Raw genomic sequence first — 14,981 nt, 5'->3', positions numbered from 1 at the left:
TGGAAATAACCTCGCTGTTTCTACCCTGTCTAGCCCCTTCATGATCTTATATGTCTCTATAAGATCTCCCCTCAACCTTCTGAACTCCAATGAGTACAGGCCCAGTCTACTCAATCTCTCCTCATAAGCTAACCCCCCTCATCTCCGGAATCAACCTGGTGAACCTTCTCTGTACCCCCTCCAAAGCTAATATATCCTTTCTTAAATAAGGGGACCAAAATTGTACACAGTACTCTAGATGCTGCCTCACCAGTACCCTGTACAGTTGCAGCATGACCTCCCTGCTTTTATACTCCATCCCTCTCGCGATAAAGGCCAATATTCCATTTGCCTTCTTGATTACCTGCTGCACCTGCAAACTGAGTTTTTGTGATTCATGCACAAGGACCTCCAGGTCCCTCTGCACAGTAGCATGTTGTAATTTTTCACAGTTTAAATAATAGTCCATTTTACTATTATTCCTTCCAAAGTGGATAACCTCACACTTACCAACGTTATACTCCATCTGCCAGGTCCTTGCCCACTCACTTAGCCTATCCAAATCTCTCTGCAGACTCTGTGTCCTCCACGCAATTTGCTTTCCCACTCATCCTTGGGTCATCCGCAAACTTTGTTACCCTACACTCGGCCCCCTCCTATTCATGTATTTGTCACGACGCCCCTTAAAAGTCACTACCGTGTCTGCTTCCACTACCTCCCCCGGCAACGAGTTCCAGGCACCCACTACTCTGTAAAAAATCTGCCTCGTACATCTCCTTTAAACCTTGCCCCTCGCACCTTAAACCTATGCCCCCTAGTAAATGATTCTTCCTGGGAAAAAGCTTCTGACTATCCACTTTGTCCATGCCTCTCATAATCTTGTAAACTTCTATCAGGTCTCCCCTCAACCTCCGTCGCTCCAGTGAGAACAAACCAAGTTTCTCCAACCTCTCCTCATAGCTAATGCCCTCCATACCAGGCAACATTCTGGTAAATCTTTTCTGTACCCTCTCCAAAGCCTCCACATCCTTCTGGTAGTGTGGCGACCAGAATTGAACACTCTATTCCAAGTGTGGCCTAACTAAGGTTCTATAAAACTGCAACATGACTTGCCAATTTTTAAACTCAATACCTCGGCCAATGAAGGCAAGCATGCTGTGTAGATAAATCCCCTGGTCCGGATGGGATTTATCCAAGGATTCTCTGGGAGGCAAGAGAAGTGATTGCAGCGCCTCTGGCTCTGATCTTCAGGTCGTCGTTGGCCTCTGGTATAGTACCAGAAGATTGGAGGTTAGCGAATGTTGTCCCATTGTTTAAGAAGGGGAACAGAGACTTCCCCGGGAATTATAGACCGGTGAGTCTCACTTCTGTTGTCGGCAAGATGTTGGAAAAAATTATAAGGGATAGGATTTATAGTTATTTGGAGAGTAATGAATTGATAGGTGATAGTCAGCATGGTTTTGTGGCAGGTAGGTCGTGCCTTACTAACCTTATTGAGTTTTTTGAGAAAGTGACCAAGGAGGTGGATGGGGGCAAGGCAGTGGACGTGGTATATATGGATTTTAGTAAGGCGTTTGATAAGGTTCACCATGGTAGGCTTCTGCAGAAAATGCAGATGTATGGGATTGGGGGTGATCTAGGAAATTGGATCAGGAATTGGCTAGCGGATAGGAAACAGAGGGTGGTGGTTGATAGTAAATATTCATCATGGAGTGCGGTTACAAGTGGTGTACCTCAGGGATCTGTTTTGGGGCCACTGCTGTTTGTAATATTTATTAATGATCTGGATGAGGGTATAGTTGGGTGGATTAGCAAATTTGCTGATGACACCAAAGTCGGTGGTGTGGTAGACAGTGAGGAAGGGTGTCGTAGTCTGCAGGAAGACTTAGACAGGTTGCAAAGTTGGGCCGAGAGGTGGCGGATGGAGTTTAATGCGGAGAAGTGTGAGGTAATTCACTTTGGTAGGAATAACAGTTGTGTTGAGTATAGGGCTAACGGGAGGACTTTGAATAGTGTGGAGGAGCAGAGGGATCTAGGTGTATGTGTGCATAGATCCCTGAAAGTTGGGAATCAAGTAGATAAGGTTGTTAAGAAGGCATATGGTGTCTTGGCGTTTATTGGTAGGGGGATTGAATTTAGGAGTCGTAGCGTTATGTTGCAACTGTACACAACTCTGGTGCGGCCGCACTTGGAGTACTGTGTGCAGTTCTGGTCCCCACATTACAGGAAGGATGTGGAGGCTTTGGAGAGGGTGCAGAGGAGGTTTACCAGGATGTTGCCTGGTATGGAGGGGAGATCCTATGAGGAGAGGCTGAGGGATTTGGGATTGTTTTCGCTGGAAAGGCGGCGGCTAAGAGGGGATCTTATTGAAACATATAAGATGATTAGAGGTTTAGATAGGGTGGATAGTGATAGCCTTTTTCCTCTGATGGAGAAATCCAGCACGAGGGGGCATGGCTTTAAATTGAGGGGGGGTAGTTATAGAACCGATGTCAGGGTTAGGTTCTTTACCCAGAGGGTGGTGAGGGATTGGAATGCCCTGCCAGCATCAGTAGTAAATGCGCCTAGTTTGGGGGCGTTTAAGAGATCCGTAGATAGGTTCATGGACGAAAAGAAATTGGTTTAGGTTGGAGGGTCACAGTTTTTTTTTAACTGGTCGGTGCAACATCGTGGGCCGAAGGGCCTGTTCTGCGCTGTAATGTTCTATGTTCTATGTTCTTGACTACCTTCTCCATCTGCATTGCCACTTTCAGTGACCTGTGTACCTGTACACCCAGATCCCTTTGCCTATCAATACTCTTAAGGGTTCTGCCATTTACTGTATATTTCCTATCTGTATTAGACCTTCCAAAATGCATTACCTCACATTTGTCCGGATTAAACTCCATCTGCCATCTCTCCGCCCAAGTCTCCAACTGATCTATATCCTGCTGTATCCTCTGATGGTCCTCATCGCTATCCGCAAATCCACCAACCTTTGTGTCATCCGCAAACTTACTAATCAATCCAGTTACATTTTCCTCCAAATAATTTATATATATTACAAACAGCAAAGGTCCCAGCACTGATCCCTGAGGAACACCACTAAACACATTCTTCTAAATCTTTTTTGCACCTTTTCCAGTTTAGTAACTCCTTCCTATAGCAGGGTGAACCGAATTCCCAAATGTGGCCTTACCAATGTCTTGTACAATTGTAACATAGCGTCCCAACTCCTGTACTCAATGCTCTGACCAATGAAGGTAAGTGTGCCAAATGCTGCCTTCACCACCCTGTCTACCTGTATCTATGTACCGGCATTTATACTTTTCTGAAAAGTAAAGTACAATTCCTTCCACTAGGGAGTTTCAGGAATCGCTAGGACATCAGCGCCAGGACCATTCCCTGTCCCAGGGGTTGCCACACCAGGAGAGATGACTGCATGCTCTCAGGATACTGTCAGGAGCAGGTGGGGGCACCGATTTGTTCCAATGGGATCTGTGTCACTCACTGCTGTTCCTGAACCCACTGTGTATCTGGGTTACCTGGAGAGCTTGATTCTCTCGTCCCAACTCCTGCATGGCAGCTGTTGTATCATCCAGTTTCCGTCTCAGATCCACCACCTTTGCCTGCAGCTTTTCCGTTTCTCCTTCACTCTTGAGGCACCTAATTGACAAAGGCAAGAGTTTAAAACAAGCCATCAAGACTCAACAACACACTGATTCATTAAAATACATCAGCCGCATGGAAGAAGTGTCTGGCAAACATTTGCCGGCCATATTGGCGACAATCCAATATGTAGAAGTACAGAGAACAATAAACTATCTTTCCAAGATACTTGAATCACAAATGGAGAGTGTATTAGATTTCATTTTCTCCGCTTCCCTGCCCCTTTAAGCAATGTCCACGGCCCTTTAAGAACTGCACAAATATTCCTCCTGCCTTCTCTGTGAGAAACTTGGTTTGTGCCCCAGTGATCGAGCTCAGATGAAGAATTGTGTGAAGAACCCATCCCACGTCATATTTCATTGCGATGTGATGAGTTGAGACTCTGGGCAAACCCAAGTGTCGTATCAATAAACTACCCGGTGCTAAAGAGACAACATAAACATGACGGCCGAACGACCTCTTTCTCAGCTGTCGCATTCTATGGAAAAAGCTTTACCATACAGAGTTCCAATATTGTTCAGTTCCACGTCCAATCAGCAGGGCTAATGCTGACAGCTCTCAGTGCTGCCTCTGCTCCCCACAGGGGAGAGGCTGGTCTATATCTCATACACAACGAGGGCCAGACGTGACAGGTAGAAATGTGCAGACATCAATGAAAAAGAGAGAAGTGAAAGATGCTTTCAAGTTTTAACATGTGTGTTAATTGTTTAAAAAGTGTATTTGTCACAAGTAAGGTTTACATTAACACTGCAATGGAGTTACTGTGAAATTCCCCTAGTCACCACACTCTGTTTGGGTCAATGCACCTAAGCAGCACGTCTTTCAGACTGTGGGAGGAAACCGGAGCACCCGGAGGAAACCCATGCAGACACGGGGGGAGGGACTTGCAAACTCCGCACAGTGACAGAAGCCAGGTCCCTGGCGCTATGAAGCTGCAGTGCGAACCACTGTGCCACCATGCCACCCTGAGACAGACAGAGCAGCAGAGGGAAGAGGGGCACATGAGAGAGAAAAAAAGACAGAGGTGGGGGATAGAGAAAGGAAGACATGCAGTATGGAGGGGATATTTCAGCCTCCCGGTTGTAGTTCAGTAAAGGAGACACGATTTCTGCTTCTTCATAAACTTCCTTTATTTCTTTGATCCAACTCCACATGCAATTCTACACCAACAACCCAGTGCTACCTGTGGCCCCTTTATATATCAGTGACTTCTATTGGATAATTAACATCAAATTAGGACTTAATTGGAAGCTCTGTTAATTGGGTTCATGTCACACTATTTGTAACCCCCACAGCTTGCCTGGACCTGCAGAGTTTCACTGGCTGTCTTGTCTGGAGACAACACACATCTTTTTAGCCTGTCTTGATGCTCTCTCCACTCATGTTGTTTGTATCTTAAAGACTTGATTAGCTGTAAGTATTCGCATTCCAACCATTATTCATGTAAATTGAGTCTGTGTCTTTATATGCCCTGTTTGTGAACAGAATTCCCACTCACCTGAAGAAGGGGCTTGGGGCTCCGAAAGCTTGTGTGCCTTTTGCTACCAAATAAACCTGTTGGACTTTAACCTGGTGTTGTTAAACTTCTTACTGTGTTTACCCCAGTCCAACGCCGGCATCTCCACATCATAACCCATTCCTAACAGGGGAGATAGACCGGCAAACTGACAGGCGGGGGAGAGAAACATGGGTGATGAGTGGGGGGCTGGAGGGGAGAGACAGACATGAGACAGAGATCAAGATCATGAGAAATCAACAGCCCGGGCGAGTGGGCAGTATTCCATCAGACTCCTGACGTGTGCCTTGTAGATGACGGACAGGCTTTGGGGCATCAGCAGCTACTGAACTGCTCTCAGAGCCACAGTATTTCTATGGCTAGTCCACTCAGTTTCTGCAGCCAGTGAATGAAGCAAAGGAGTACTGGCCTGAAAAGGTTGTAAAGGAACTCTATGATGGTTTGGTCAGATCGCACTCTGAGCACTGTCTCCAGTTCTGCCTCAGTTTAAGGTATCCTTTAAGGTTGGACAATGCAGGACTCCCTCAGTTCCCCACTGGATTCTCAGCCTTGAATACAAGGTCAAGTCTCTGAAATAGATCTTGAACCCACAATCTTTGAACTCAAGGAGCGAGGCTGTTATCCAAGGAGCTACAGCTGAGAGCACGAAGCAATATAAACCATGCTTCTTTTGCCCAGGAATTCAGTGCCTTATTCTAGGACACTGACACTAATAGGGTTTTAAATGTTTCTCTCTGTCAGGCTGGAATCTGAGCTGCATCCAGCCCAAGAATACGGACCTGGTCCCTCAGGGACTGTGATCAGATTCCAGCCAGGCAGAGGGAGGTTGTAGTGAATAACGCAGACATACCTTTCTAACAGCGCTCTCCTCTCTTCCTGGTTGTGCTGGACAGTAGCTTCCAACACTGCAATCTCCCCACGGAGATCATCTGTCTGCTTCTCCAGCTCACTGACCCTCCGCTGACTCCCCTGCCACTCTTTCTTCAACGTGGCCATGTTTTCATTCAGCGCAGTGATCTGCATGTTGAGTTTGATCACAGCCTCTTCGTGCTGTTTACTTTGTCCTTCCTTATCCTTCAGCTCAACCTGCTGCATCGAGACAGAGAGAGAGACCATCAGCTTCATCGCATTGATCCAATACAGCAAAACCTTTCAACATTTAAACCCCTCTGCACATCTTGAATAAAACTGTTCAGTTAGTGCCCCTTATGTAGTCTTGGCCCCTATAAATTATTAGTCGTTAATGTTACTTGCATTCCAATGTAGACAGATCAATCCCAAATGGTCACATTTCCACAGCGCCTCAGCACTTTCTGTTGAAAGGTCATCAAACTGAAACATTAACTCTATTTCTCCCTCCACAGATGCTACCAAACCTGTTGAGTATTTCCAGCACTTTCTATTTTTATCATAAGCGTCCTTTTTCTGTCTCATTTTCAGCAAGTGAGCCCTTGCTTCCCCCCCCCCCGCTGGGAATGTGGCCAGGAACTATCCCCTCTTTGATAGTCTCCCATTGATAATTTACGGTTTTTCCCAACAATCCTCAATTCCAATCCAGCTGGGTCAGATTCCTTCGCAACTCACTGAAATGAGTCCTCCGCCAGTTGAGTATCTTGACTTTTGATTGTTCCTTGCCCTTTATTTAACTCCTCTAAGCCTGATAATACTGTGATCAGTATTCTCCAAATGCTCCCCATTTAACATGCTCCCCTGGCTCCAGAACTAGATGTGGAGATGTGGAGATTTGCATTCTAATTAGTATTCTGTAACTTGATTTCTGTGTCTGTGCACTGTTGGAGAACAGATATCCACTCCATCTGACGAAGGGGCAGCGCTCCGAAAGCTTATGGTATTTGCTACCAAATAAACCTGTTGGACTTTAACCTGGTGTTGTGAGACTTCTTACTGTCCAGAACTAGATCCAGTTCTGTTTCTTTGCCCATTGGACTGCAAAGTTCTCTTTTACTCATTTCAGGAACTCCTCCCTCCCCCTATTCCCTTTACATTGCTACTATCCCAGCTTGTACCAGGATGTATAAAGTCTCTCATTATCCAAAGATGTGCGAGTTAGGTTGATTGGCCATGCTAAAAATTGCCCCTTAGTGTCCTGAGATGCGTAGGTTAGAGGGATTAGTGGGTAAAATATGTAGAGATATGGGGGTAGGGCTTGAGTGGGATTGTGGTCGGTGCAGACTCGATGGGCTGAATGGCCTCTTTCTGTACTGTAGGGTTTCTATAATTCTCCCTACTTGCACCTTTCTGTAATTTGCTCCTCCACAGCCTTGCTACCATTTGGTGTCTATTATATGCACAGGATCAGTTAGCTAGTGCGTGCCAACAACGCGGGTTCGATTCCAATGCCGGCTGAGGTAGGACATGGGATTGGCCTCCTCACCTGTCCCTGAGGGTGGAAAGCAATGGCAAACCCGCCACTAACAAAAACTGACAAGAAAGTGACTCAGGTTGAAGCATCAGCAGAATATGGGTCGACGATTTGCCTTTGGGCAGAATGAATGAATGAAATAAGCTGTATACACCCAATAGTATAATAGCTCTTCTGTTGACTGCTGTTATTGGATTCTTAACTATGTCGTTCCTCTCCAGTGCTGTAACAATACCTTCAATCAACACCTACCATCCTCTCACCTTTTTTATCTTCTATCATTCCTAAATATTTTGTAGCCAGGAATATTCTTCCCTTACTCAGTCCGGGTCTCTGTTGTTGCCCCTATACCATAATCCCGTGTGGTTCCTGTTTCAGCAGCTTTAGCACTTGCACATTTAGGCTGCGTTTTCTCACTGTCCGTTCCCTCTGAAATCTGAGCTACACTTTGATGCTGTTTGCTTCTCCCTCGTCTTCTGTGCACTCTGCATCACCTCTCTGGGGCCCCGCCCTTATCCAATGAGTTTAAACCCTCCTAATTGAAAATGCAATTATGCAGCAGTACACCAAGAAACATGTAATAACTTGTGCAGTGAAAGTGCCAACGCCTCAGATTTTATATCAGGCTACGAACCAGTTTGGCTTCCAATGCTGCGAACTGTTTCTTCATGTCCACTTGTGCCTCATTGAGTTTATTCTTGGTGAGCTGGTGGCTGCTCCTCTCCTGCTCCACTGTCGACTTCATGCTGTCTGCATTAGCTTGAAGCTCCAGCTTCTGCTGAATCAACAACTGCTTGGCCTCTCTCAGCTCCGTCAACTCCTGCTGACCACAGGCGCACCATCAGCTTCTCAACAAGTCAACCCTCAGCCCCATTCAATAATTACTGCAGTTTAATTAAGAGACAAATTTCCCAACGCCTAACCTAAGGAGCAGATATCAGCGGGGGAGGGGGGTGCAAAAGCTTGGTCGAAGGGCTGTGCTTGAAGGATGACCTTAAAAGATGCAGAAGGGAGTGGACATGTTGAGGGATGTGGACTCCATCTTTAGTGTTTTGTCAGATTTGTAAAAAAAACATCTATTAGGTATTCAGAACACCAATTCCTACTTAGCCAATACCGGAGGCTCAAGTTAGAAATTGATTGGGAAGTTGAGGGTGGAGGGAAGAGAGCGAGAAAAAGCTAGAGAAAGCTAAAAAAGAGAAAAATGGTAGCAGGAGGGTCAGAGGGAACATTCTCTGATTGCTGGGATGTAACATGTGCTGTTATCCAGGAATCTGTTCTGGGGCTTTAACTTTCCACCATGGTTACTAATGACTTGGATGAAGAAAGAGAGAACTGTATGGACAAATTTGCAGATGACCGCTTTGGGAGAGACAGTTGAAGAAGCAAGTGGAAACAGGGAGCTACAAAGGGACATTGACAGATTGGAAGTTGGCAAATGGGGGCTCAACAAGAGCATCTATAAGGCTACCTGCTTTGGACTCGAGAAAGATAAATCAGTGGGAAATTTGGAAGCAGAGAAGCTGGGAGATTTGGGGGCCCAAATACACAATCATTAAAAGCCAGTTGATGAGTACAAAAAGCAATCGCAAGCTTAATGGAATGTTAGTTTTCATTTACAGAATGCTAGAATACAAAAGAGGGGAAGCGATTCTCCAGTTGTTCAGAGACTTGGTCAGATACCATCTGGAGTTCAGTGCTCAGTTTTCATAGAAATCATAGAAACCCTACAGTGCAGAAAGAGGCCATTTGGCCCATCGAGTCTGCACCGACCACAATCCCACCCAGGCCCTAACCCCATATCCCTATATATTTAACCACTAATCCCTCTAATCTATGCATTTCAGGACACTAAGGGGCAATTTTAGCACAGCCAATCAACCTAACCCGCACATCTTTGGACTGTAGGAGGAAACCGGAGCACCCGGAGGAAACCCACGCAGACACGAGGAGAATGTGCAAACTCCGCACAGACAGTGACCCAAGCCGGGAATCGAACCCAGGTCACTGGAGCTGTGAAGCAGCAGTGCTAACCACTGTGCTAGTAGAGAACTTCAGGAAGGATATATTTGCATGGAAGAGGGTACAAAGCAGCTTCACTGGATTGATGCAGGGTTTAAAGGGTTAAATTAAGACAGTTTGCATAAAGTTAGCTTGTATTCACCCGAGTATAGAAGAGTGAGGCACTTAAAATCCTCAAAAGCAATCTCAAAATGAAGGCAGTTGTCTCAATGTAATGCTGGGGATTTTGGTTCCTGGCACGGAGAATGTTCCTAATCACTAAATAAAGACAATGTTCTGGGTCAAATGTTTCTGGTCCATTGAGATATCTGATAGTTTGGGGTGGGGTTTCTGTACATTTTGATTGAATGTATATCCTCCTGCTCTTTGTAAATGGATTCATGATATTTTTACATAAATTACTGAGGGCAAAATTCCAGTTTGAAGAAGGATATCATTTATATTCAGACTGTATAAAACGGATCACCTTTCATAGAATCAGAATACTGGGGGAGTCAAATCGGCCCTCGTGTTTGTGCTGGCTTTTTGTTTAATTGCAGAACTCATTTGAATGCAGGAAATAACTCTTCGAGTCAAAGAAAATGTCCCGTAAAATTCCACCCATAGAACCATAGAAAATGACAGCTCAGAAACAGGCCTTTTGGCCCTTCTTGTCTGTGCCGAACCATTTTTTGCCTAGTCCCACTGACCTGCACTTGGACCATATCCCTCCACACCCCTCTCATCCATGAACCCGTCCAAGTTTTTCTTAAATGTTAAAAGTGACCCCGCATTTACCACTTTATCCGGCAGCTCATTCCACACTCCCACCACTCTCTGCGTGAAGAAGCCCCCCCTAATATTCCCTTTAAACTTTTCTCCTTTCACCCTTAACCCATGCCCTCTGGTTTTTTTTCTCCCCTAGCCTCAGCGGAAAAAGCCTGCTTGCATTCACTCTATCTATACCCATCAAAATCTTATACACCTCTATCAAATCTCCCCTCAATCTTCTACGCTCCAAGGAATAAAGTCCCAACCTATTCAATCTCTCTCTGTAACTCAGCTTCTCAAGTCCCGGCAACATCCTTGTGAACCTTCTCTGCACTCTTTCAATCTTATTTACATCCTTCCTGTAACTAGGTGACCAAAACTGTACACAATACTCCAAATTCGGCCTCACCAATGCCTTATATAACCTTACCATAACACTCCAACTTTTATACTCGATACTCCGATTTATAAAGGCCAATGTACCAAAGGCACTCTTCACGACCCTATCCACCTGTGACGTCAATTTTAGGGAATTCTGTACCTGTATTCCCAGATCCCTCTGTTCAACTGCACTCTTCAGAGTCCTACCATTTACCCTGTACGTTCTTCTTTGGTTTGTCCTTCCAAAGTGCAATATCTCACACTTGTCTGCGTTAAATTCCATTTGCCATTTTTCAGCCCATTTTTCTAGTTGGTCCAAATCCCTCTGCAAGCTTTGAAAACCTTCCTCACTGTCCACTACACCTCCAATCTTTGTATCACCAGCAAACTTGCTGATCCAATTTACCACATTATCATCCAGATCATTGATATAGATGACAAACAACAATGGACCCAACACCGATCCCTGCGGCACACCACTAGTCACAGGCCTCCACTCAGAGAAGCAATCCTCCACAACCACTCTCTGGCTTCTTCCATTGAGCCAGTGTCTTATCCAATTTACTACCTCCCCATGTATACCTAGCAACTGAACCTTCCTAACTAACCTCCCATGAGGGACCTTGTCAAAGGCCTTGCTGAAATCCAGGTAGACAACATCCACCGCCTTCCCTTCATCCACTTTCCTGGTAACCTCCTCGAAAAACTCTAATAGAGTGGTCAAACATGACCTACCACGCACAAAGCCATGTTGACTCTCCCTAATAAGTCCCATAAAGTCATAGAGCAATACAGCATGGAAACACGCCCTTAGACCCAACCAGTCAATGCCAACCATGGTGCCCTCCCTGCTAGTTCCAATTGCCCGCGTTTGGCCCATATCCCTCTAATCCTTTCCCATCCATATACTTATCCAAATGCTGTTTAAATGTTGTTATTGAACCTGCCTCAACCATTTTCTCTGGCAGCTCAGTCCATATACGCACCGCCCTCAGCGTGAAGACGTTGCCCCTCAGGTCCCTTTGAAATCTTTCCCCTCTCACCTTAAACCTACACCCTCGAGTTTTCAATTCCCCTTTGCTGGGGAAAAGACTGTGTGTTCATCCTATCTATGCTTCTCGTGATTTTATGGGGGTGGGGTGGGGAGTTTTGTAATCTAGAGGAGGGGGAGGGATCCTCAAGGGAAAAAGTTGTGATCCTTTCTCTGGGCATCCCATAATGCAGCAAGCATAGTAAAATGGTGAAAGTAGACAATTCAGCAATTCCAACATCCTTAAATTTAATTGGTCAGCTGAATAATTTCATGGTTAGTTTATCCAGTTATGCCAATCGCCAAAACAAAAAGCAACAATATAAAATCGACCCTTTATTGGTTAACTGTCAGATTTAAATGCTGTTTGGTTGTAGAGAGTTTTCCACTCACCTTCTCATATTTCTGTTTGCAAACTCGTGTGTCCTCAGTAAGTTTGTTCAATTTCTTTTCCAGAGTCGTCTTGGCCCCCTGAAGTTCGTCATTTCTGAGCTTTTCTTTTGCTAATTCCTCTTCTTTCATAGTCTCGTGTGGGGAGGGAAAGAGTGTGTATTTGAAACAAAAGATCCACAAGAGCGAGACCCTGTCCACAATGAACCGCCATGTGCCATCCAGGTTTCACACATTTTTACCTCCAAAAGTTGGTGAATAACTTCTGACTTTACCTGAGGGGGTTGAAGGTCACTGAGGCAAGTATCAAGTAAAGTAACGGACTAATTTTGAAACATTGAAAATGGCGGAAGCAGATTAAATCATGTGAGCAGGAGTAAGCCACTCAGCCTCACTCCATCATTCAATCAGATCAGGGCTGATTAATTGCAACTTCAACCCCACACTGCTGCCAATCCCCAACAACCTTTCACCCGCTTTTTAATCTAGAATCTATCTAGCTCTGCCTAAGAAATATTTAAAGACTCTGCTTCCACCGCCCTTGAAGAAGAAAGTTCCAGAGATTCACAACCCTCAGAGAAAAAGTTCTTCTAAAGGTGACCCTTTATTTTTAGACCATGGCTCCGAGTACTAGAAACTAGATTCTCCCACAAGAGGAAACATCCTCTCGACATCCACCCTGCCAAGACCCTTCAGGATCTTACACATTTCAGATCCTAAAATATTAGTGCCACCAATAGGTAACTGTATGGCAAATAATACAAAATCAATGTACAAAACTACAGTATTAGCCTCAAATTGGTAACTATTCATGGATATAATTACTTGTGCCCTCATTTTTTAATTATCTTATGCTATGCATGGTTGGAGCAGCAAGGGCCAAGCATGGTGAAGTAGAATCATCGGCCAAGTGTAGGCTGCTTTAATATTGCTGCTCAATGGTCTTTTGGAGCGAATGGCAATATTCTTCCCCCTCCCATCACTGTCACCTCCTCACTTTCCACACCCCCTCCTCCTCTGCCAATACATGCCCCTTCCCCCCGCCACATTCTCTGTCTCTCTCTCAGATCTCTCCTCACACCCCCCACCCCCAAACCAGCTCTGCCGACTCCCCCCCACCGTCTGGCTTAGTCAGTCACTGGGCCCCACTGAGGCTGTTGGGAGCAAACTGGCAATGTAACGACAGGGTACCACAAAGCGGCCCAAACAGAAATAATCACGCTGTCTGTAAAGGAATGACTCCAAAATTGAAAAAGAACTATAAAATAATAAAAAGGGGGTCTTGTCGGGTGGCCCATTTCCTCATGAAGGAAATGGGGGGGGGGGGGGGACCCAGAAATTGCGAATCTGGCCAGCAAGATCATGACATCCGATTTTCTCCGCCTCTCACCGGCGGCATACACTTACATTTTATTAGCCGCCTCCCTTGTCATATATTGATCCCTCACTGTATTTTCAAACCTCGATGGCGGTTTACAGCAGGTTCACTCTGTCTATTACAAGCAACAGAAGGAACCTGCTGTTTGATTCAGTCACGCACTTGCTAAGTTGTTGTGACAGTTTGAAATTTGGTATTCTTGCATTTGTCGTGCTGAGTGCAACTTCAGCAACATGTTTAAATTTTCAGCAACATTCATGTTCGGTATTTACCAAAATTAAACATCCTACATGCCTCAATTCGATTGGAGATGTTACCTTTTCTTTCTCGGCCTGTAACAATGCTTTCTCCTTGTTCTTTATTTGAGTTTCTCTGCTGGCCAGGTCCGACTCCAACAAAGCCTTATTTTGTTTCAGTTCCTGCACCATCTGTAGATTGCTGCTGGCTTGATTCCTGCTGGTAACCAGCTCCTCCTCAGCCTGGAACAGCTTCTCCTCCTTAGCCTGTGGATGAATACATTACCATTATTCCCGTCATCCCTCAGATATGACCTGTCGCTGCAGCACATTCCAGGCCTGAGAGTGCGGAAGATAAATTTTGTTTTCCATTTCTACCCGTGCAGCAAAAATAACTTCCGCTCAGGACCATCGGGAGGAGAAGTCAGCCATTCGGCCCCTCAAACCATTTACAGCCGAGATAGAGGCCAAACAACCCACTACGCCCGAGTGATTCTGTGGAAGAGCTATTGATTTACCCATTACCCTGGTCTTGCCCCCAGCCCTTTTCCCTCAGATATTTCTCCAGTTCCCTTTTGAAAGTTACTACTGAATCAGCTTTCAGCCAAACAAGCGGCATTGATACAGCACCCTTAATACACTAAACTGCCCTAAGACAACTCACATTATTAAAAACAATTTGGCACTAAACTACATAAGGGCTATGAGGACAGGTGATCAAAAGCTTGGTCAAAGCTTCTTAAACAGAGAGGAGGAGGAGGGATTTAGAGAGCGAATTCCAGAGCTTAGGATCTAGGAAGCTGATGGCATGGGCGCCAATGGGAGAGCGATTAAAATTAGAGATGCCCAGGAGGTTGGTATTGAGGAGGGCAGATACCCGAGAGGCTGCCAGGGCTGGAGGCACTTACAGAGATAGGGAGGATGGAGGTTTATAATTGAGGTGCTGCTGAACCAAGAGGCAGTGCAGGTCAGCAAGCCCTGGGGTGATAGAGGGACAGGACATTGGACAGCAGAGTTTCAGATGAGATTAATTTCATGAGGAGTAGAAGAGGGGAGGCTACTTTAGGAATGTGTTGGAATAGTCATATCGAGAGGCATGGATGAGGGAGGGTTGTTCAGCGGTAGATGAACTGAAACAGGGTGGAGTTGGGCAATGTTATAGAGATGGAAATAGGCGGCCTCAGTGATAGTGCAGCTATGTGGTTGCTGGAGTCAAATATGATAACAAGATTGCCATCAGTCTGGATTTAGCCTCAGACAGCTGCCAG

General features: G+C 45.4%; 1 protein-coding gene across 6 annotated transcripts in view; it reads right to left on the bottom strand.

Moving 5' to 3' along the window:
* Window positions 1-14,981, bottom strand: part of eea1 (early endosome antigen 1) — a 123,436-nt gene that overhangs the window by 7,392 nt on the left and 101,063 nt on the right. For all 6 annotated transcript variants that reach the window (XM_078235246.1, XM_078235245.1, XM_078235250.1 and 3 more), the window contains 5 exons: window positions 13,795-13,980; window positions 12,103-12,234; window positions 8,161-8,346; window positions 5,994-6,232; window positions 3,504-3,624 (listed from right to left, as the gene is read on the bottom strand). In XM_078235246.1, coding sequence (XP_078091372.1) covers window positions 3,504-3,624; window positions 5,994-6,232; window positions 8,161-8,346; window positions 12,103-12,234; window positions 13,795-13,980 — 864 coding nt within the window. The remainder of the gene's footprint in view (window positions 1-3,503; window positions 3,625-5,993; window positions 6,233-8,160; window positions 8,347-12,102; window positions 12,235-13,794; window positions 13,981-14,981) is intronic.

The sequence above is a fragment of the Mustelus asterias genome, chromosome 19 (genome assembly GCF_964213995.1).
Source record: "Mustelus asterias chromosome 19, sMusAst1.hap1.1, whole genome shotgun sequence".
Taxonomy (NCBI): Eukaryota; Metazoa; Chordata; class Chondrichthyes; order Carcharhiniformes; family Triakidae; genus Mustelus; species Mustelus asterias.
Note: the sequence above shows the minus strand (reverse complement) of the source record. Positions and strands in the feature narration are given on the sequence as shown.